The 23,072-nt window shown below is 33.7% G+C and overlaps 1 protein-coding gene across 2 annotated transcripts in view; it reads left to right on the top strand.

Moving 5' to 3' along the window:
* Window positions 1-23,072, top strand: part of RXFP1 (relaxin family peptide receptor 1) — a 174,534-nt gene that overhangs the window by 31,370 nt on the left and 120,092 nt on the right. For both annotated transcript variants that reach the window (XM_074229053.1, XM_074229054.1), the window contains exon 2: window positions 14,821-14,958. In XM_074229053.1, coding sequence (XP_074085154.1) covers window positions 14,821-14,958 — 138 coding nt within the window. The remainder of the gene's footprint in view (window positions 1-14,820; window positions 14,959-23,072) is intronic.

Below are 23,072 nucleotides of genomic sequence, written 5' to 3'. Positions count from 1 at the left end.
CATCTCAGATTTGAAGCTGAAAATAGCATTATAGATGATGGGCCACATTCAGATGTTTGTGTTGGAATCTCACCTCTCCTCCCTTGACAACACATTTCAACAACCCAATAAGAAGCTATATTCCTTTCCAATCCTCCCAAGAACATCTCAGAAACCCATTACAGGGTTTAATAATCTTCCCTCTCAGGAAATGCTTCCCTTCATCAAACCCAACAGTCCCTTCAGTTATTTGTCAATTTTCTCTCTGCACTAATAGGGAGAAAGAACAGAGGAAAGCTTGAAGAATAGAAATGTACAATTCTGATGTAAGAAAAAAAAAAGTTTTGCTATTACATAACTGTTCTTGATATTTTCCCTTTTAAAGAGATTAATTAGTCCATATCTGACATATTCATCCACTTCTAAAACCTTTACAAAATCAATTACAGGATTTCCTTTAGCCATCCTTTAGTCTTTTCTATGAATGAGCTCATGAGTAAAGATTTCATTTCCAGATTTTTTCCTACTCCAATTGACCAGTCCTCCATGCACCAAATTACATAAGACTCCAAAACAAACTAATTCATATTTGAAATGAATGCTTCTCCTCAATAATTAACCCACTAAGAAGTATGTGAGTAAGTGTAGGGTTTTTTATTTATATCTATTGTTTTTACATGACTTTATTTCCCAATATATTCCTCTCTCCTCTCCAGATAGAGAACAATCTCATTTCAAAAAATCAAATAGTCAAGAAGACTATCCAACACATTGTCAAAATAGCATATGCCAGGGCCCATAGAGCCCTCATCACTTCAGAGGAAGAATGTAAATTCTCATATTTCTTCTTCTTCCAGGGCAATCTTGGTTATTTAATTGCATCTCATTCATTTTCCATTTTGTTTTTGATATTTCTATTTTTCATTAATGTTACCATTATACATGTTGCTTTCTTTCCTTATTTCACTTTATATCACTTCATATATGTCTTCACATGCTTCCCTATACCTCTCGAATTCATTGTAGGTTTTGTTGTGGGTTTTTTTCTTTTACAAATGAGTAATATCCTTATAATTTCTTGGAAATAGCTATCCCTTCCTAATAGTAGGGATATAGGAGTTCCTAAGAGTAGTCAGAATCCAGAATGGGGGAGAGAAAAAAGGAAGACAGAGAAGTAGAGATGAGGTGGTCAGAACATTTGGGAGAAGAATGTTTGTGTTGAAACTAAGTAACCGGATCACATCTATTCCATTCCATGTTGTTGTTTTCTCTAATTGATATTTCTAAAAATGAGGTACAGCAGAGGATGAAACAAGATAACTAAAAGCATTAATAAAAATTGTAGAGAGAAGGGAGCTCATACCAGTCAGTTTGGAACCATTAGCCCAATGAGGGGCAAAGAATGAACAAATAGGGCATCATTTAGAAAATAAATTGAAAATATACTGAAATGAAGAGAAATAATGAGAAGTATCTTTTAAAGATTATGTCTTTTAATTGGAAATAAATGATTTTAAGAAATCAATATCACTATGTTAGATTAAGCTCATTTAGGATACTAAGATGAGGAAAAGCAAAATAAAAAAGAGGATGAGAAGATATTCCTGAATTATTACAGAAGCCAGCAAATAGCTATAAGTTGTGGATATTATAATAATATAAAAAATGGAAACAATATGTAGTCGATGTGGATTATAGGCAAGATTTAAATACTAGAATTAAAATGAAACTCTAATCTTAGTGTTCATAACCTGCCCAAGGTTCTCTGGAAAATCACTTTATTCAGACTGTAATTGGGCATCCTGTGAATACTTATTATATAACCACTAAGTGAGGTTGTCTAATTCAATCACTGAATTCATTTCAAATCATCTTATTTAAAATCTTTCCCTAGAGATGGGAGCATTCAAAATTGTTATTGTAAGTATGTTGTAGGTTTTGATAAACTAGTGCTTTAATTTGTTCCCTTTTTGACATTAAAGCTATATTTACATTACTGTAAGGATTTGTCTAAAAGCAAGATTTTAGTCTTCATTTCTTAGAGCCACCCCACTGCCCCCATCTGAAGTATAAGGCAATTATCACATTTATTTGAGTATTTAATGGATTCAATTGCATCTTTTAAAATATAGTTGCAATGTAATATAAATTAGGATATATGATGGAATGTGTATTCTTTTTCCAAATTCAATTCAATTCCCAATAAAAATTTATAAAGGGAATTCCTCTATGTTGGTTCACACTTCTGCTTTATCATTACATTTGGTGTTTAGTACTGTATAACACATTTTAGAAATAACATTTAAAAAGAATTGGAATGTACAATGGGGGACACCCAGAATGATGAGAGGACTTGAAACTATCATATATGGAGACTGGTTGAAGAAACTAAGAATATTTAGCTTAGGAGAAAAAAGTCATAGAAGAGACATGTCTTCAATCACTTGAAGGATTCTCATGTTGAAATTAGATTAGAGTTGTTTGATCTCATGGGTGACAAAGGGTAGAAGCTACTAGTGTTTGATATAAGAAACAACTTTCCTAAAAATTACAAAAGTCCATTGTAGAAAAGTCTGCCAAAAAAAGTAGTGAGTTCCCTATTGCTGCAGGTCTTCAACTGGATATCAAGGATGAGATTGAGCATGGGTTTTGTGTCATTGACTACTTAGGTATCCCCTTCACAGAATGATGTTTTTAAATACGTAAAATAAAATACAAAGGGTTGCAAAGGAAACCAATTTTATTGAAATAGTTAATCAAGGAGCAGCTAGGTGGCGCAGTGGATAAGAGCACCAGCCCTGGAGTCAGGAGTACCTGAGTTCAAATCCGACCTCAGACACTTAATAATTACCTAGCTGTGTGGCCTTGGGCAAGCCACTTAACCCCATTGCTTTGCAAAAACTAAAATAAAAACAAAATAGTTACTCAAAATGTAAAAGAGTAAGTTCATGGATTGTAAATTAAGAACCCTGTTGCAGATTCCTTTCCAACTATGGGTTGTACTAGATGAGTCCCAAGTCCCTAGTCTGATATTCCATAGCCCTGTCTGAACAGCAGATTGTTCTGTTTTTAATCTCTTCACCATGAATCAGAAAGAATTCACAATGTAACATAGTCAAGCCAATTAATTAAGCACCTACTATGTTCGAAGCACTAAAGAGCCAAAGATAAAATGAAAAACATTCCTTGGTCTCAAGGTATTTACATTCTTCTGTAATAACCTAGATACATTTTTCTCCAAGACATGAAAAGAACAGAAATAATTGGCTATCACAATGGAAAAACTTCATCAAATGGTCTGTGGCATATTTACCCTTAAATCTAGATGACTGATGTAATGTTTCCATGGGTTTGGTGTCAGTGGAATGTCAGAAAAATTTGTATACATAAACATATAAATAATATATGTATATATAATACATATCCATACACATATTTATAGTGAAGTCTTATATAGCTATAGATATACATACATTTATTATATATATATATAGCATTCAACAAAAATTGCTGCTATTTATGAATGATTTAACACGTGAGATTATAATTATTAGAAATTATCTTCATAGCTTAACTGCTGTGACATGTAGATCCAGAATCTATTGTTGTCCTTGTTGTTACTGTTTTTAAAATTATTAGTATCACTTCCATCAACCCCTCTCGCTAATCTTCAATATCTCCCTATCATCTGGCTCCTTTATGCCAGATCTAACCATTCCCTCAAGATATTATCTTTTATCTCTTCTACCTTTCACCAGTAAAAATCCTATTTTTAAAGAACTGCTTATACTCACTGTCTCTCCTTTCCTCCTACTCACTTCTTGGTTCCTTCACACCTTCACCATTCCAGTTTCACCACCTGATACTGCTTTTTTTCAAGGTTAAAATTCAACTTTAATTATGTATGTGTATACATATATATATATCCAGTGGCCTTTTCTTAACCCTCATTATCTTTATTAATAGCTAACATTTACATATCACTATAATAATAGCTAAAATTTAGGTAGCTCCTTTAGGTTTGCAATAGACTTATTACATAAATAATTTTATCTGATCCTCATAACAAATCTACAAGGTCAGTGTAATTATTATTCCCCATTTTACAAATCAGGATACTGAGGTTAAAAAAGGTTAAATGACTTGCCCTGGGTGACATATATAACTTAGTAAGAATCCAAGGCAAGATTTGAATTCAGATTTTCTTGACTCCCAAGTTCAACCTTATAGTCACTACACCACTAATCTGTCTCAGTTTGTGTGTGTGTGTGTGTGTATGTGTGTGCAATCTCATTTGATACTATCTCATTGTTGACCTTTGCAACATTTGACACTCATCCACTTCATTCTAGATACTCTCTCTTTTCTCTGGGCTTTCTTGGCATTTCTCTCTCTCTTGCTTTGTTAACCTTAATTATTTTAAGCTTAAAATGAAATATCAAAATGTTAGTTTATCCATGAAGTTTTATACTCTTAAGACATTACCTAGAAACCCATAGGTAGATGGCATCATTAAAGTTATCAACCAAGAGCTTAAAGAGGGAAAAATATTTATAGAAATCTCACAGTCAAAACCTTTTGACGGCCAACCAATAAGGTTACAAATTAGTATATAATTGTGTCATTGATTATGATTCTTTAAACCATCCATAAGCTGTGTCCAAAGACAAAGATCCAATTAGAAGCAGGACTACTATATCCTACTTTGACTTGTTATTTTATATTGTTATCAGATATGATACAGATGTATAAAACTTTGGGATTTCTCCCTTTCCAAACTGTCATAAGTATAAGAATTTATTCAGTTCTCTTATAAAAATAATCAGACCAGTTTCTTGCCATCTCAGGAGGGTCTTTATTCTGATTGTTTACATAACTGTGAAAGCCAAACTTGCAGATGTAATTAGAGGGATCAAGGCTAGTTCATATAGACAGAGTATGTCTTGGATTTATAACTGGACACAGACCTTGAGGAGGGCAGGAGTTAATATTCAGCCTTCCAAACCCCAGTTTGAGATGGAGAAAACAATTTTGAGCAGAAATAACAGATTAAAAAATATAAGATTTAGATGGGTTTCATCTGTTTGCTCTTAATCTTTTTTGCTAGATCATCATCAATGCCATGCCTCCTAATTGTGGGTGTCACTGTTTCTCTCTTCTGAGCACTCTTGGCACTCTATGTCTTCCTACCATTGTCTAGTTATTTCTCTTGGATTCAATGATCAATTTTTATTGATAATGCCACTGTTTTTAGTTTAAGGTAACAGAGGTATACTAACCTGATCTCTCTCTTGAGCTCTAATACCATTTCACCAAGAGCCTGTTGGATATTTCCATGTAGATGACTCACAGACTTCTGGAATTCAATATATTTGAATCTTCCACTTTAAATTCACCTCTCCTCCAAATGTTCTATTTCTCATTAAGACATAAATAACTTCCTAGTCTCCCAAGTTCTCAATCTCAACTCATCCCTCTCCCTCATCTTCCATATCCATTGAGATGATATTCTTGTCAATTCTAATTCGACATTATATCATGTATCTATCTCCTTCTACTTACACAACCACTCCAATTCTGGCCTTCTTTACTTTTTGTCTGGACGAGAGCAAAACCTTGCTAATGTATTTCTAGTTTCAAATCTTACCATCCTCCAAATTATCCTCCATATAGCTGCCAATCTTTCTAAAGTCCATCTTGCTTATCACTCATCAATTCAAAAACCATGCTTCCCTCTTGCCTCTATTTTAAAATACAATTTCTCAGTTTGGTATTTGTAGACCTTCATAGTCTGGCTCCAGTCAACATTTCTGCTTTAATTCTACAGTATTCTTTGTTACTTTACATATCATCCAAATTACTCAAGCAGCTATTCCTTGAACTTGGCATTCTATCATAGAACATGATGCTTTAGATTAAGGGTCCACCAATGCTTGGAATGAACTTCCTCTCCAATACCTCTTAGTCTCATTTGACCCAACTATGGCAGTCTTTTCTAATCTCCCTATGAATCATTCATCATCATTTATTCATAGGTTGAATCATCCAAGTAGTAAGGTCTCTGAGGACAGGGATTGATTTTTATTTTGTCACTGATTGTTTTCCCAGCACCTTGCATAGAATAGGCACTTAATAAATGCTTATTGGATTGATTTGAGTGCCTCTTTGAAATGAATTGATGAATTCTTGAATAAATAATGTATAATTCTATATGAATGTCAAATTATTCAGATAAAAGATTATTATAAACCAGAACAAAGACAAGCATTATATTACAAATATCACAAAGTAAAACACATTTATATTAATATGAAGCACTGGGAGAACAATTTCCATTTCTCAACTTTATAGTAGGTAGAATCAAACTATTACCGTGTTATTCAGTCATATACAACTCTTCATGAACCCATGGACCATAGCACTCCAATACTGTCTATGGGGTTTTCTTGGCAAAGATACTGGAATGATTTGCCATTTTATTCTCCAATGGATTAAGACAAACAGAGGGGAAATGACTTCCCAAAGTCCTATGACTAGTAAGTATTTGATGACTAGTAAATCTTTAATGTCAAATTTGAACTCAGGTCTTGCTGAATCCAGATTCATAACTGCACTCACTGAACCAATCTATTTATTCCTAAACTAATACTAATTTGTGTCATTTCATTGCCTACTGAGTGAATGGGTACTGTGATTTAGGTCTAAAATTTCTATTTTTTGTGACTGCGGGAATTATGAATTTATTGAATTCTATGCCTTTAAGCAACTTCTCTATAATCTATTAAGATATGCCCTTTCTTTTCAGAAAACTTTCCAAAATAACTTATTTTTAATTCTGCTTCTAATCCACAGAATTCTTTCCCTGTCCAGTCCTTGTAATAATTACACAAAATCCTGGTTTTTGCAACTTAATATGTTTGATATATATGTATACTTTGTGTATGTGTGTATGTGTGTATGAGAGAGACAGAGAGAGAGAGAGAGAGAAAATCAGAGAGCAAAGAAGAGAGAGAATGAAAGACAGAGAGAGAAAGAGAGAGAGAGAGAGAGAAATTGATATCACTCAGGCTACATGAGTCTAACAAATGTATTTGTCTGTTAATCACAGAATCTTATTGAAATTTTATCTTGCATTTCCCTTGACTATCTGAAAAATTTTACCAGGATGAAGCACCTGAGGCTCAAGTTATCTCAAATACCTTTCCCATTATTCTGACTCTTTTTTCAAAGAATATCAAGACACTGTGAGTCATGACCCACACTGTATTAAGTTCTGGAGATACCAGAAAAAGGTAAAAAATAGACCTTGCCTGGGGAAGTTAGGTGGCACAGTAGATAGAGTCCTAAAGTCAGAAGGACCTGAGTTAAAACCTGACCTCAGACAATAATTACCTAAATGTGTGATCTTGGGCAAGTCACTTAATGCCATTGACTCAACTAAATAAATAAATAAAAAGATAGTCCTTGCCCTCAAGAAGTTTATAATCTAATAGAGGGGATAATGTTCAAATAAATAGAAAGCAAGTTATGTACAAGATAAATAGGGAATAATTAAAAGAGGGAAGGCACTGGAATTAAAAGGGGGTTAGGGAAAACTTCCTCTAGAAGTTGAGGTTTTATTTTATATTTAAAGAAAACCAGAGAGCTCAATAGTCAGAGAGTAGGGGCTCATGAGCAAAAACCAGAGAAAATACCTGGAATCAAGAGATGGATCATCTTATTCTTAAACCACAAGGAGGTCAGTGTTGCTGGGGGAATCAATGATAAATTGCACATTCTGTATTTGCTCCTGAAGGCAATAGGGAGGAGCTGTGAATTTTATTGAATTGGGGGGGGGGGGTATGATAAGGTCTATACTTTAGAAAAACCACTTTAGTGATTTCCCTATCACCCATCATTTTCATGATTACATATGGCTTTAACTTTATGACTATCTTTGGTTCCTTTCTTTCCCTTGTTTCACATTCTTAAATCACCAACTCCCATTGATTTAATTTCCAAATCTCTTCACACCAACCCAAAAACCTAAAACCAAGAACTACTGAAGATGAAGTGAATTGGGCATTATGACTTAAATCTGAAATCTAATTTGCTACTTTTTATCATTGCAAGAACTTCAAGGACAAAGGATTGATATTGAAAGAGCTGTGTGTCAAGCTTATCATCCAAATCCGGATTCTACCACTTACTACCTGCATAAATTTAGGCTAAGCTCTTCATCTTTTCAGGACTTATTTTCTTCATCTTCTTTAACAATAAATACTCTATCCAACAGAGTCATTGTGAAGATTAGATGAAATAACACAGGAAAAAGTTTTGCAAACTCTAAAACATTATGAAAATATATCACTGGAAATTATTGAGAAGTGGTAGAAAAGGTGTCTGTAGGCTTCCTGTGTAAATCTGCAACTTTTCTAAATATATATTGCATCCTTTCTTAGATGGACTACAGTAACACTTCCATTTCTTAATGACTCCATGGGAAAGTATCACTATTGTGTAGTAGCTAGAATGAGATAGACTTGAAGTCAGGAAGATGTGAGTTCAAATTCAACCTCCAATACCTACTAGCTATGACCCTAGGCAAATCACTTGACATCCATTTGCCTTTTAATGAAGATAATATTAGCACTTGCCTTCCAAGTTTGGTGTGAAGATGAGATGATATTTGTAAAAGGGATCAAAATAGTATCTGGTACATTGTTGTTGTAGTTCAGTTGTATCTGATCCATTTGGGGTTTTCTTGGCAAAGATCCTGGAATGGTTTCCTATTTCCTTCTCCAACTCCTTTTATAGATAAGGAAACTGAGGCAAACAAGGACGAGTGACTTGCCTGGGATCACACAGCTAGTGGTTGTATGAAACCAAATTTGAACCCAAGATCAACATTTCTGACTCAAGATCCAACACTGATGCCCATGGTCTGGTGCATATCTGGCACATAGTCAGCACTTAATACTTATTTCTTTCCTTCCTTTGATCTATCTATCTTCTGTATCTAGAAGGCACTACATTCTCACCTCTGCCTCTTGAGATTCCTGATTTTCCTTCAAGATTTATCTCTTCTGCATTGGGCTTCTCCTGGTCCTCACCAGTGCTAGAGTTTTACCCCTCTTCCATCTGCTTTGTATATAGTTTGCATATATTTCTAGGTTTTCAGGTTGTTTCCCCATTAAAATGTAATAATTTTGTATTACAATCACCTAGCACTAGATCTCACCCATAGTAAAAACTTGTTAACTGCTTATTGATTGTCTGATTAACCTCATTGAACCTCAATTTCCATGCAAGTAAAAGGGGAAATAATAGCAGTTTCCACCTAACAGAGTTGCTATAGTCTCAGGTGAGATAATAGATTTAAAATGATTTTCAAGCCTTGAAGCATTATATAATGGCTTTTATAAGGACCTGTTTATTACCTAAGGCAAGACCCAAAGTATACATGGGTAGTACAGAAGAAAAATTATTAGATTCTCTATACAGCTGTATTGTGGATCTTCAAAAATACTGGGATATAAAATCAGTTGGTAACAACATGGAATATAAACTATTCTGCATACAAGGGAAACAGTTTTTTAGGAAACATAAGAAACCAGTCAGGCAGGACTAGATAAAATGTCTTACAGTCTGAGGATTTTAGCCTCAGGCTATAAGCTCTCCAAAGATTTATTATGTGTACCTTGTTCTTTATTTATTCTTAAAAGAAAATAAAAATGAAGAAAAACAAATCTCAACATAAATTAAATGTGGGCTTTATACAGCCACCATTTGGAAGTTACTACATTCATGGTTTATTAAAAATTATTTTTATTTTATATTAAAAGATTAAAAATAAATTCAAAAATGACTTTGCAAATGTACTAAAACTTTTATTGTAACATTATTTCACAGATTTGAATATCAAATCTAAAATCATGTACTCTGAGACATAATAACTACAAAGAGTGAAGGACTACTATATAATGGGTAGCTTTTAATATGTTCTCTGTAGAGTTTCATTGTTCAGGGTTGTGCTGGAGACAACTGAACCAAGGATAAATTGCTAAATTGTCAGTGTCAATATTTACATCTTGGAAAAGAGCAGATATTATAAAACAGGGCTTAATTTATTGTTTTTTTCAATTGCCTGTATTTAAGAAAGTGATGGTGAAAATGTTAATAATACATTCATATTACATTTAAAAATGTCTCTGTGCATTTCCCCTCCCTTACCAGAAAACTGGTTGCTAAACTTTTACCAGATTTTTTCTAATATATTACAAAAGGGAAAGATAAAAGGTAGATATATTTCCTCTGGGATCTCACTGAATACCTGCCTGGTCTGTCTTCCATAGCTCTGAATTCTTGACTCTTTCTTCCATAAGTTCAGGTCCAACATCCTGCAAACTTTCCTTGCTTTATCTTTACATCATTTATCTTTACAACACACAGATCGTCTGTACATTAGTTATCCTTCACTCATCAATTGACCAAGGCTTTATTGCTTTAGTAAATGCATTCTTAACCAGGAGTCCATCAACTGTTGGGTCCATAGTTAGATTTCAGAGAGACTTTGAACTTGGATAGGGATCATTTACATTTTTATTTCAATATAATCGGTTTCCGATATATTCTATCATTTTTTCATTTTATTTATTATTTTATATTATTATATGACATTATTTTATTACTTATTATTTTATACATTTAAATACATTATTCTAAAACATAAAAGGGAAATGTTGGTTTCATTTCACTACCAAAGAAATCCAGGTCTAAAACAAACAAAACTTAAGAATGCCTGCTTTAATCACTTATCAGTATAATGCTCCCCATTCTGTTCCTGCCCTACTCCTCTTCTCCAACTGAAGAACAAGTGAGAAAAGACAGTTATGAGAGCAGAGGTGGTCTGTGGATGGAAGAAAAACAGCATGATGATGATGGCACTGTTCCTTCCTTGTGCTTGCTACTGAGCCCACCCACTCTAGACGAAGGAAAAAGTGGTCAGAAGTTCTAGCCAGAAACTAGCCAACTGAAGCCAGAGAAATATCAACTATCATGAGCTCTAATCCTAAATCACACTCCTAAATTAAGCCAAGAACCCAATTTCTAAGACATTAGACCCTGCTGGATTTATGAAATAAACATTCTGTATTGTTTTTACTAGTATGCTAGCACACTGGAGGTGTAGGGAAAATCTGAATAAACTCAAAGTGTGCATTTCCTAAGACTTTAGTTCAAATAGCTTCTTACTATCTAAGGACATTTGCAAGAGAAACAAGCTTAGGGTTACTTGGGAGATGTTTTGTTATGCATTATTTTCATTTTATAATGTATTATATTTTTTGTTTCTCAAATTGCATTCCAAGTAAAAACAATTCTCAAAGTATTCAAACACATTTGTCCATATCTATGTAGAACTGATATCAATAAGAGAGAGTCCCTGGACTAGGACAAGTACAGGAGAGAAGCAGGGATTCAAGAGCTAGTTTCTGATTGGTAAATCCACAAGTTATGACTTTCAAAATGTTGCCTTTCTAAGGAAGCAGAGAGGAGGATAAAAGACTCCTAGATCTCTAAGAACCCAACACTTCCTCTTAGTGGGATACTTGTACAAACTGCCTTGATAAATATGAGACTCCTCAAGACCGATATTTTTTGCCAAATAGGTCTGAGAATGTCTATCAATCTCCCCTGGTAGTTTTAACAGAAATTAAATTTAACATATCTAGCTATTTCTTGATTTTTCAAAATAATGTGCTGTTGAGTTGGCTAGGTGATGATGCAGTGGATAGAGTACCAGCCCTGGAGTCAGGAGTACCTTGAGTTCAAATCAGCCTCAGACACTCAATAATTACTTAGCTGTGTGGCCTTGGGCAAGCCACTTAAACCCATTTGCCTTGCAAAAAAAAAAATCTAAAAAAAATAAATAATGTGCTGTTATTTCCTTATAAACAATAAAAATGTATTATTCAAGAAAAGATGTAAGATTAATGTGCTAATTAAATATTGTAAGCCACTGGAATTTATTAAAAACCTAATTCATTAGTTAAATGATTCTTGTATTTTAGAGTCTATAAATACCATTTCTCAGGTCCAAATTGATTCCTGCAGCATTTAAGACAAGATGAAGAAATAGTCTAGGCTTTGCCAAAGTCTACTGTAGTCAGGACAGAAAAATATAAAAGCCTCAGAAATATCAAGTTGGAAGGAAAACCCTATGACAGTTCAGTTGAGACAATTAGTCATATGGAAAGAATGTATTTGTCAGTCATAAATAAACTAGGAATTTCTGAATGTATTTTCTATTACTTACTGTTATTTCATGTATGCTAATCTCTATAGTTGAATAATAACAACTCACACTTATATAGCATTACCTCTACAAAATTATTTCCCCATGATTGCCCTATGACAAAGGTAGGAAAAGTATTTATTATTATTATTATTATTATTATTATTACTACTACTACTACTATTTTGCAGATGAAGAAACTTAGGCACAGTATGGGAAGACAATTTGCCTATATTGGAGATAAGTTTAAATACAAGATTTAAATTTCCATTTTCTGACTTCAAATATTGAAAAAATAGCAACATCTTTGAAGTGAAGGCACAATTCTCACACATCTGTATTCCCCTTCATTCCTTATAGAGCACTGAGAACCTGAATTCTGTGCTCATCCTTCTCCCTGCATTTTCTTAGCTCTCTCATCCACTCTTATGCCTTCAGTTATCATTTCCATGATGATAACTCCTATATCTCCATCTAACCATGCTTACTTTCAGAATCACTTTTCTGGCAGTCTGAAAGATATTCACTACCTGGATGTTTATCATTCATATTCCACATTCCACCACCATTCACAAACTCAAAAATGTCCAAAATTAAACCCATCCTCAAAAAAAAAACTGTCCCCCCCCCTTAAAACTCAAATGTTTGCTCAGCAATCTGATAGTTAACCTCAGTAAAGGAGATGATCATTCATTCTTGCCTGTCTAACTTCTGTAACTCTTGTCCCTATCTTCCCAAGAGTTCACCACAGGGTTTCCACCCAACATTCCAAACATAGACTTTGTTCTCTTTCTTCCCAAGGTTGTGAGTATACCAGTGGAACACTTCAACCATTCAACTGTCACCTCTTGCTCTTACCATATAAACTTCTCCTTCAGTCATATGACTCTGATGATATATTATTTCTTCCTCATCTTTAGAGTTTCTCATTAGATATATGTTGCAATCTGTTCTCACTCATCATTCTTCTTTCCATTACCTCCCATGTAGTCATCTTTAGTTCTTTGGAGGTAGTCATTTTCTAGGTCTTAACTACCCTACAGTTGTTGTTCAGTCATTTCAGTCATATTTGATTCTCCATGACTCCATTCAGTGTTTTCTTAGAAAACATCCTGGCATGGTTTCCCATTTCCTTCTCTGGTTCATTTTACAGATGAGGAACTGATACCAACAGGGTTAAATGACTTGCCCAGGGACAAATAGCTAGTAAGTGTCTGAGGTCAATTTTGAACTTTGGAAAAATGAGTCTTCCTGATTCTAAGTCTGGCACTCTATTCATTGTACCACCTAACTGTCCCACTGAAATACCAGCAAAATAAAAGATGGGGGGGGTTGCCATTAGTATTAGCAAAAGGTATCAGTAAAAGATCTTTACAATTTCCTAAAAGCAATCTAACCTGATCTGCTCTTCTTTTTCAGCTCTGGGGCCAGCTCATCACCCATTGGTATCCTTTGTTCTGGTTATTTAAACTGTCTGATGAGCTCTCCAGGGTGTCCATTTCAATAATGCTAAAATCTGGGCAATAGACATTCTTCATCTGTTTGGTCTTTTCTATGTGGGTAGATAGGTAAATGTCTTTCAGTTATTAGATCTCTAAGATTTTCTGCATTGTAAATTAATCGATCAATCATTTGTTAAATAATCTTCCTAAGTCAAAACTTCATAAACTTTCTTCTCTTCCTTCAGTTTTCTTCTCTATCTTCAAAGCATCCTTCACAATGCTACCCAAGTGAAAAAGATAAAAAATAATAATTTAAACAAGGATTTATTAAGTACCTCCCAAGTGTCAGTCACCATACTAAACTCTTTCCAAGTATTTTATTTGATCCTCACAATAATTATTATTGTTTTTGCAAATAAAAAACTAAGATAGATAAAAGGCTAAATGACTTGCCCCAGAATCACATAGCTAATAAGTGTCTGAAGTCATATTTGAACTCAGAGTTTATAACTCCAAGACCAGAACTCTACCCACTGTACCACCTCACTATAATCCTAGTACTAATATGACTAATATGTCTCTCTAATAGTATCACTAATCCACACTAAAATTTTCCATAGTTACACATTGTCCACAAAACAAGTATAAATTCCTTAATCAGGCATTAAATTTAGCTTTATAAAATAACTATTTTCCCAGCCCAAAATGCTATACAAAAAAAAAATCAGCTCTTATTATTTCTGTTGTGATTGTGAGGCAGTAAAGCATAGTGTATAGAGTGGTAGACTGGAAGTTGGATGAGACCTGGGTTTTCAATTCACCTCAGACTAACTTCATAAATGAAAGAAGTTTCCATACCAAGAGTCCCTCATGCAGATGAAATCACTGAGCCTTTGAATATTCATTTATTGTTAATATTCCTGTCTTCCCAAATAGATTTTTCAAACACTGCAAAGGTAACTTGTAGTATTCATTTCATGTTTCATCTGACAAATAGGTGGAATACTTGTAAAAAAGAATGGAAAACATCCTTTTCCTGATTAATACCATCACAAATGCCTCCAAGGTCCACCTAATCACACCTTGCTTGTACAAATGGAGTTTTTTCTGCTCTTGTCTTCACAGTTATTCATGGAAGCGAACTTGACAGCCACTGTTCCCTTGGGTATTTCCCTTGTGGAAATGCAACCAAGTGCTTGCCTCAGTTACTTCATTGTAATGGGGTGGATGACTGTGGAAATTACGCTGATGAAGAAAATTGTGGTAAGTGAAAAGATAGTACATAAAGACTTCACAGTCTGAGAGAGCCCAGCAGAAGAATAGAAATAAGGAAGGAGAAAAGAGAAAGGAAAAAATTCAGTAGCAGAAAGATAAATCCTATTAAGAAAAACCCAACATTTTCCTTCCACTTGCGTTCCCCATCTCTTCAAACAAAAACTGGAATCCCATTTATCAGGGAGGTTAGAGATAAAATTCCTCTTCAGATAACATGTTGGACTTTGAAATGTTTTTCAATTCTGAAATTCTATTAATTCGAAGCATTGTATTAATTTGTGAGGTTTTAATATCTGTCCTATGAAAAAACTATATGTTAAAATATAACTTCCAGCAGGGAGTTAACAGTTAAAGGAACTTCTTTTATAGTTTCTCCTTTATTTCAATGAGGGATCATTGTGCACAAATTAATTAGATTCAATTTGATTTCAAAAAATTATCTAGGGGTGGCTAGGTGGCACAGTGGATAGAGCACTGGCCCTGGAGTCAGGAGTACCAGAGTTCAAATCTGACCTCAGACACTTAACAATTACCTAGCTGTGTGGCCTTGGGCAAGCCACTTAACCCCATTGCCTTGCAAAAACTAAAAAAAAAAAAAAAAGTTTATCTACTACATGCAAGGAATTTGTGTTAGATTCTGAGGATATAAAGACAAAGTCAGGGCAGGAAGTGGGAGGAGGGGGCAGAAGGCCCCTGTCCTTTGAAGTACTGAGGGGATGTAGATATGTTTGTATGTATGTGTGTATGTGTGTAGTTAAGTAATACAAAGTAATTTAAGGAGAGGGAAAGACCTAATAATGGGGAGAATCATGGAAGGCAGAATTATCACAGTTGTGCTAAGGAATTTAGAAGTGAGGACATTTATACATTAGTATAATAGGTCTATTCTATTAACCTTTAGTCCTTCTAAATATGCCCTAGAATAGAAGGAAAACAGGAAAGTCCAGGAGAAAAGATTTTGAGACAGATGTAAGCTGGTCTAGGGAAGAAGAAAGATAGGACAGAGCCCTGAAGAAACAGAAGTATTTGCACTGAGAATGCCCCACATATTTCTGCATTTGGTATTACATATTTTAGATATTGGCAGTGAGATCCCACACTCAAATTAGCTACTTTGAGCTATAGAATGGCCCCATCATTCTGCCACTGGAAGAGAGTAAGCAAATGTAGGAAAGAAACCAAGGTCAAGAAGGCACTGGAAGAAAGGTATGGAAGATACTCCATGGGAAGTACAATCCAGAGGTTCAAAAATTCAGGGCTTATTCATGGGAGTCTTTAATAGATTTCCTAAAGAGAAGAGTGGAGGAGACAAGTCGGATATTCAGTCCTGACAAATGCACCCAGTGAGAAGTCTTACTCATTTGTTATTCTCTAGTCAAGCAACTTGGTATGTCATTCACTAACAATACCTCTATGGTTTTGTGATTAGAATATTTTTTTCAACTATGATGTATTCCAAATCAGTGAAATCTGTCATTAACAGACCTTTCTGAGCTATCTACTGTTCTTTAAGGAATATCAGCATCAAGAATCAGTGGGACTCATGGTCATATTGTGGATTCTGACAAACAGTTCAGAAAGAAGATTTCTCATCAGCTAGAGTTTCTAAAAAAAGTAGAATTGGGCTTTTCTTCAAATTTATCTAATGGAAATTAGTTTTATTTACTTGAATCATCTGATCCAAAAGTATACACAAAAGTAAAGGTTTTGGGCAAAACCATAGTATAATGCATGCCATTCCTAGAGAGCTATTAGAATTTGAAGTGAAATAACTATGTAATTTTGCTGTTGCCTTATTATTTTTACTTTCCAGAGCTAAAGAGAATTTAGTTATCTCTCAAATGAATCAGAAACTTTAATATAGGTAAATTGCCCTAAGATGATGATAATATCTCAGTAAGTGAAACTATATAGTTTAAATTATAGTATATTTGAATTAGAAATTGTCATGGTTTTCCCCTTTAAAATAAAAATACCAACATATTAAAATACATAAAATTTCAATATATTAAAATATCAAAACATTAAAATCAAAATATAACATTTTACTAAAATAGCTGGTTAATATTAGGCTAAAATTTAGGATGAAATTTTAGATTTGGGTTTCCAGCTACTAGATAATAGTTTTACCCCCTTTATTGGTAGCCACTACCACATTAGCTTATCATAGTTCACTGAACATTTAAGAGGAAAATCACAAGGAAGGTAACACGAGGACTCCTTGTGGTTTAAAACAGAGCAGGAGAAAGAGCATTAGATTTGACATCAGAACTGCCAGACCCAAATCCTTGCTCTAGGTATTTAGGTAACTTTGGGACATGTCATTTTTTCTTTCTTTGCCTCATTTCTTCATGTGTGAAATAAGAAGGATGAAATAAATTAGACTCTTAATGTCTCTCCCAGTTCTAAACCCTATGGTCCTAACTACTGTAAACAATTGCCGATTGTTCTCCATAACATGAAGATTAAGTACATTGAGCAACACTTTAAAAAAGCAAAAATGATCAGAGAACTATAATGTGAACTTGGGGAATTTCCAATGGAATGGAACTTTTCTCAAATAATTATAGTAAATTCAGCTCAGCTCTCAGTGTCTCATTTACCATGAGAAATTGCCCAACAATTTGAGAAGCAAATATTAAAAACATTTCAAGACAAATCATAGCACAGTTTGACAGAAACTATGCTGCTGGTGATTCGTGGGAAACAGCAACAGCAAAGCAAATAAAATCTATATTTGCTCATTGAATAAAATTATCTGCTGGTAGGGTGGTGGCTCAGGAGACTTCTAAACATGGAAAATCATTTACAAGTTGGGAATGCATAAAAATGCTTTGTCAATATATTAGAATACTTTTGCAGTAATTTTTAAAATAAAAATTCAAATATGAAAAATAATAATCTGAGAAAACAATTAGAGACAATTTAATTTAATTTAATTCAACGTATTTATTTAGTAGGCACTCTGCTTGATATTGTGAATATAGACAAAAAATGAAATAGTTCCTCCATTCAGAAACCTAACATTCTGCTAATATGTTTATATTTACTTATGATCAACCAGCAGTTAAATTTGCACCATCAGTCATCATGGGAGCTAGATGAGAGTCTGCTAGTCTGCCTCCCAAATAAATATGTTAATGTTTAAGTACCTTAAAAATAAGTAGTAACACTGCTACTACTCAACAAAAAGACATCATAACAAGGAAGATCTTTTATCTACTCCTACATAATATTTGAAACACAAATAAACTGACATCAGTACAAATAAATTGAGTATTGCTGCTCATAGGACCAAGTATAAAGGAAGTAAATGTTTCCTCTTTATTTAAAAAAATAACAGATTCCTTTTCCCTTCATAACACACTAGATACACTTTATGTGAAAATATTGCTGAAGAAAATAGCAGGGGAATGGTTTTAGCCCCATAAGTTGTCAACAAAATTAAGGTGATCACCCTTGTGGACCATGACAGTCAATATCTCCAGTTTCTCCTGCTCAACAAGTTATATGATTGCTCTGCAGAGGTAATGTCCAGATAGAAATTTTCATGCTATGTCAAACAACTGAAGGTGTTCCTGTGGGCAGGGGAGAGAAACAGAGGCTTTGAATATAAGGAATAACTGAAATTCTTTTTCATAATAAGCACAGTTTCTCATTTAAACATGCCAAACGAGGCAGTAGGAGATGAAGGGCTTACTTTGGAGAGAAATTCTTTTATTGGAATGAAAGCTCTTGTCATTTAAAGGAAATTGAGAAAGTCACATTAGTGTTAGCAGACCTTGCAGCAATATAAGCTATGAAATAATCATGGGTCAGATTTGAGTTCTTTGCAGAAACAGCCATTACTAGGCAAGATGTATTTGCTGAAAGATTTCAGGAGTTCAGAGAGGAGAAAATAGCAGCTTTTACCATTCCAATTAAACCTTGGATAAGGACAATTATGAGCTCAGCTTTTGCCATTTGTTAAAGGTGACAGATCACAAGTGGAACCTGACTAAATAGATTCAAAGGCCAAAGTTTTGTCCAAGTCTACCTTCATCAATCAGTGAAGATAATATTGGATCATTAGAGCTATAACATGAGATCCACTAAAACTCATAGCTTTAAAAAAAAACAAGAACAGATGATAATCACTGTTGTCTTCCAAAATTACAGTTATTTCTATTATTCTACAAACAAAGAAAATACATCTGCTGTGCAAAGGTACTGGAGCCAGCTCTCAGCAATCAGCAAATTTCAGTCTGTAATCATTTATACCTCAGAAATTGGCAAATGCCACAAATCAGGGCTTGATTTATTGTTTATTGATTGCCTAGACTTAAGAAAGTGATAGAGAGGATGGCAATAATGCAGAGTTAACTAAAAGTATGACCTGCATACTTACACCACCAGCCCCCAAATCTGTTATTAAACGTTTACCAAAACACTTCTACTGCTATGTAACAGTAAGCCAGGTTAAAGGGATAAAAGTTCAACTTTGAAGTGAGAAAGATTAGGGTCAAGTCCTGCCTCCCATTTACTCTAGTCTGTGTCCATTGGGGAATCACTTAACTTTCAGGGACCAGGTAACTTCTGAGATTACAAACAAGTTATATGTGCATTAGTGAAAGGAATTTCCACACCAGGAGATCAAAAAATCAATAAAATGATAGGACCAGACAAAAAAAAAATGTCTAAAGCAGTGTGCCAGGTATTGGGGTTATACAAATAAAAATAGCCTAATCTTTGCTATCAAGGAATTTATAGCCCAATAGGAAAGATATATAGGGCAGTTAGGTGACCCAGTGGATAGAATGCAATGAGTTCAAATCCAACTCAAACACTTTCAAGCTATTTAATCTTGGACCTGTTTGCCTCAATTTGCCACCATGAAACCATATGGTATCTTTGCCAAGAAAAATCCCAAATGGGGTCACAAAGATTTGCACATGACTGAACAATAACAACAACAAAAATAGACAATAGTAACTTAGAATTTATATGGTACTTTAAGGTTTTCAAAATATTATAAAGTTATCTCTTTTGAGGGACATGATAATCCTGTGAATTGAATATAATTTATATCAATTCACCATTTTGCAGATAAGGAAAAAAGTTGATAGAGTTTATCATACAGATAGCTTTTGATAACATGTGGGTAAATAATTCTCAATCTGGGTTCAAAGAAACTGGGTTCAAAACTCAGTTCTTCCATTGTGTGACCTTGGGCAAGGTCTTCTGAACTCTTGTTTACTCATTCATAAAATGATCATCTAGTACCTTCCAGCTCTAAATTCTATGATTCCAAAAATGTAATTTGAAAAATTATATAGTTAAACTTCTCTCAGTTTTTTGCTCAATGAAGAAGTATTTTCTAATATTAGTTTTAGTAAGAATTGGCTGAAAAACTGACATAAATTTTGAGTCTTGTATGAAAATGAAAAGGTATTATTTGGTTCATTGTTGAGCATATTTCTAAGAAATAAAAATATAGAAATCACATAAAAGTTGTATATTTTATTTTTAATATATAATAGATTGTTATTAAGTATTGATTTCAAAAGAATAACTATATACCTTATTGATCTGTCTATGCTTCAAAATTTTCTTGATGCTTTTTGTTATTTACACATGTCATTTTAGATCTTTCTACATATACATTGAACTTTCCTTTAATTCAATTCAGTAAACATTTATTAAATTAAAACAATTAGTCAAAATGAACAACAAAAATTATTACATCTGGAGCTGTGAACAAAATTTTGGCCCTATAGCACCCTCCCCTGTAAAAAAAAAAAAAAAAAGGATGTGCTTCTGTTCTACAAGAGTAAAACTAAATATTTCATCTCAGTTTAACTGCTTTGAGTGGTATTGCATTGTGTGTCTATGTTGATTTTGATAGCTACAATTTCATTATTATTGAAATTCTCTCTAAGAAGACAGATTTTAGCCCCTTCATCCATTTTCTTTTGTACATTGTATTATCCATGTCATTCCATGAATTCCAAAAAGAATTCACCCAAAGACCTACTGCCTTCCTCAACAATTGTATTGTCTATCCATTATCTCTTATCCTTACTATTCTAATGATATATATATAGATATATAGATATATTTTATGATGCCTACTATGCCACTTCTTTAATGTAAGGCATTGTTAATAATGTGCTGAATAAAACCTATAGATGTCTACAATGCATCTTCTCATTGTCCTTTAGATATCTGGAACTCTGATTCTTCAGAAATCATGTTGTTCTATCAGTAATTAGGGGGCAAAATAAACAGAAGGATTCACTTGGGAGCTGGAAAGACCATACTTCAAATTCTGCATCTAATATTTACTAGCTGTGTGATTAAAGGAAAATCTCTTTACCGCTGTTTCCTCAATGGTAAAATGGTGACAGTAATAGCACATAACTCACTAAGTAATGCTGCCTTAAATTTTATATATTTTGTAGCTATATCTATAGATATATAGATAATTAAAGCAATAAAACATGTGCTGATACAGATAAGGTTAGTGTACTCATTAACATATATGTCAAATATATAGTAGCTCCTACAAAGAGCCTTTCCATTTTTATTTAAAAATCTGCTTCTGTAAGACACAAATAAAGAAGGATCATTTTAATTAATGTTCATCTAACAAAAATATGAAGATCCAAAAGTTATGTAAATTAAGGCTATAAAACTCTTGTATTCAGCTATAGAATCACACTCAGGAGAACAACTGAACTTCCAATGTCTTTTTGTCAGGAATTGGGATTTGTATTTTGTCTCTTAGCTCATTCACCAAATTCTATTCTCTTTCAAAATTGTGAGGAGACAGTATTAAAGTAACTGCTCCTAAATAAGGCAGTTGACCATAAAAAAAAGTCTTTGTCTTTTTTTCGACTTTTTGTCAGCTATTTAATGTTCAATACAATAAGAAAGAATTATGCAAAATAAGCAGTTAAGGTTGTCATCAAAGAGATGACCTTTAAGATTCTTTGCACTTCTGAATCTCTCAGTCTATCATGTTCCTAAGGAAATGAATGCCTGGAAAAGGAAATGAGCCAGTGACAAAGAAAGAGACAGCTATAACAGACAACCCTTACCTTGCTTCCCTGGTGGCCATATAGTATCAAGAAATCTGAAACAAGTAGGTAAGGCAGGAAAGGACTTGGCATCAAAGAGACCAGGGTTTGAATCCTTCTTCAGGCACTTAATAGCTGTGTGATCTTGGACAGGTCACTTAATCTCTCTGAGTCTCTGTTTATCTATAAAATGGGAAGAACAGGAGTACCTACCTCTCATGATTGTTGTGAGGATCTAGCAAGATAATATCATTTTAAAGTTGTTACAATCTTTAAATAATGTTGATCATTATTAGTATCACCATCTAGAGAAAACCCTGGACCTACTATGGAGGATTGTTGGGAAGATATGAACAAGAATCCCATAAGATGGGCAAACATAGATATATCATGACCTGTATCATTAAATTTTCATTGTTGAGATTACAAATTCATCCAAGCATTGAAACAGCAACTGAAGTTTAAAGGAATAATATATTTGCCCACTCTTCCCTTAGAATTGATCATTATGTAGATGTATATGAAGGATGATTTTTCTCACATGCTTCTGAAAAGATACAATGAAAAAAATAACAAATTAGATTCTTTGATATGCTCATTTTTCTATTATTCCCAGAACCCTGGGTTTCCATGAATTTAAATAGAAAGCAATAGAAAGTTAGAAAGAACATTATGTCTTTTTTTCTTTAAATTTGACTTCTAATCATAAACTGGAATTCAAGTATTACTGTTGAAACAATTCTTATTAAGAGCTAGAGGTAAGTTAGAAATATCATTGAGTTTATTAGAGACCTTAATTTAACAGTATGATCAAGTTAAAAAAGAGAAATGAGTTCTACAGTGAATATAGGCAAACCACCAGATAATGAAGTTAGCATCAAAATTTCATTGCTATCCATATTTCAATGTTATAAAAGGTCTATTATTTTTGTCACTGTGGGTTCTCCCTGAAGCCCTTTGTGCCTAAAAAAAACATGGGTCAAAAAATACATGGTCAAAAGAAAAAAATTCATTCCCTACTGGTCAATTCATTCCCTTCTGGAG

This window comes from Macrotis lagotis, chromosome 3 (assembly GCF_037893015.1).
Source record: "Macrotis lagotis isolate mMagLag1 chromosome 3, bilby.v1.9.chrom.fasta, whole genome shotgun sequence".
Lineage (NCBI taxonomy): Eukaryota > Metazoa > Chordata > Mammalia > Peramelemorphia > Peramelidae > Macrotis > Macrotis lagotis.
Note: the sequence above shows the minus strand (reverse complement) of the source record. Positions and strands in the feature narration are given on the sequence as shown.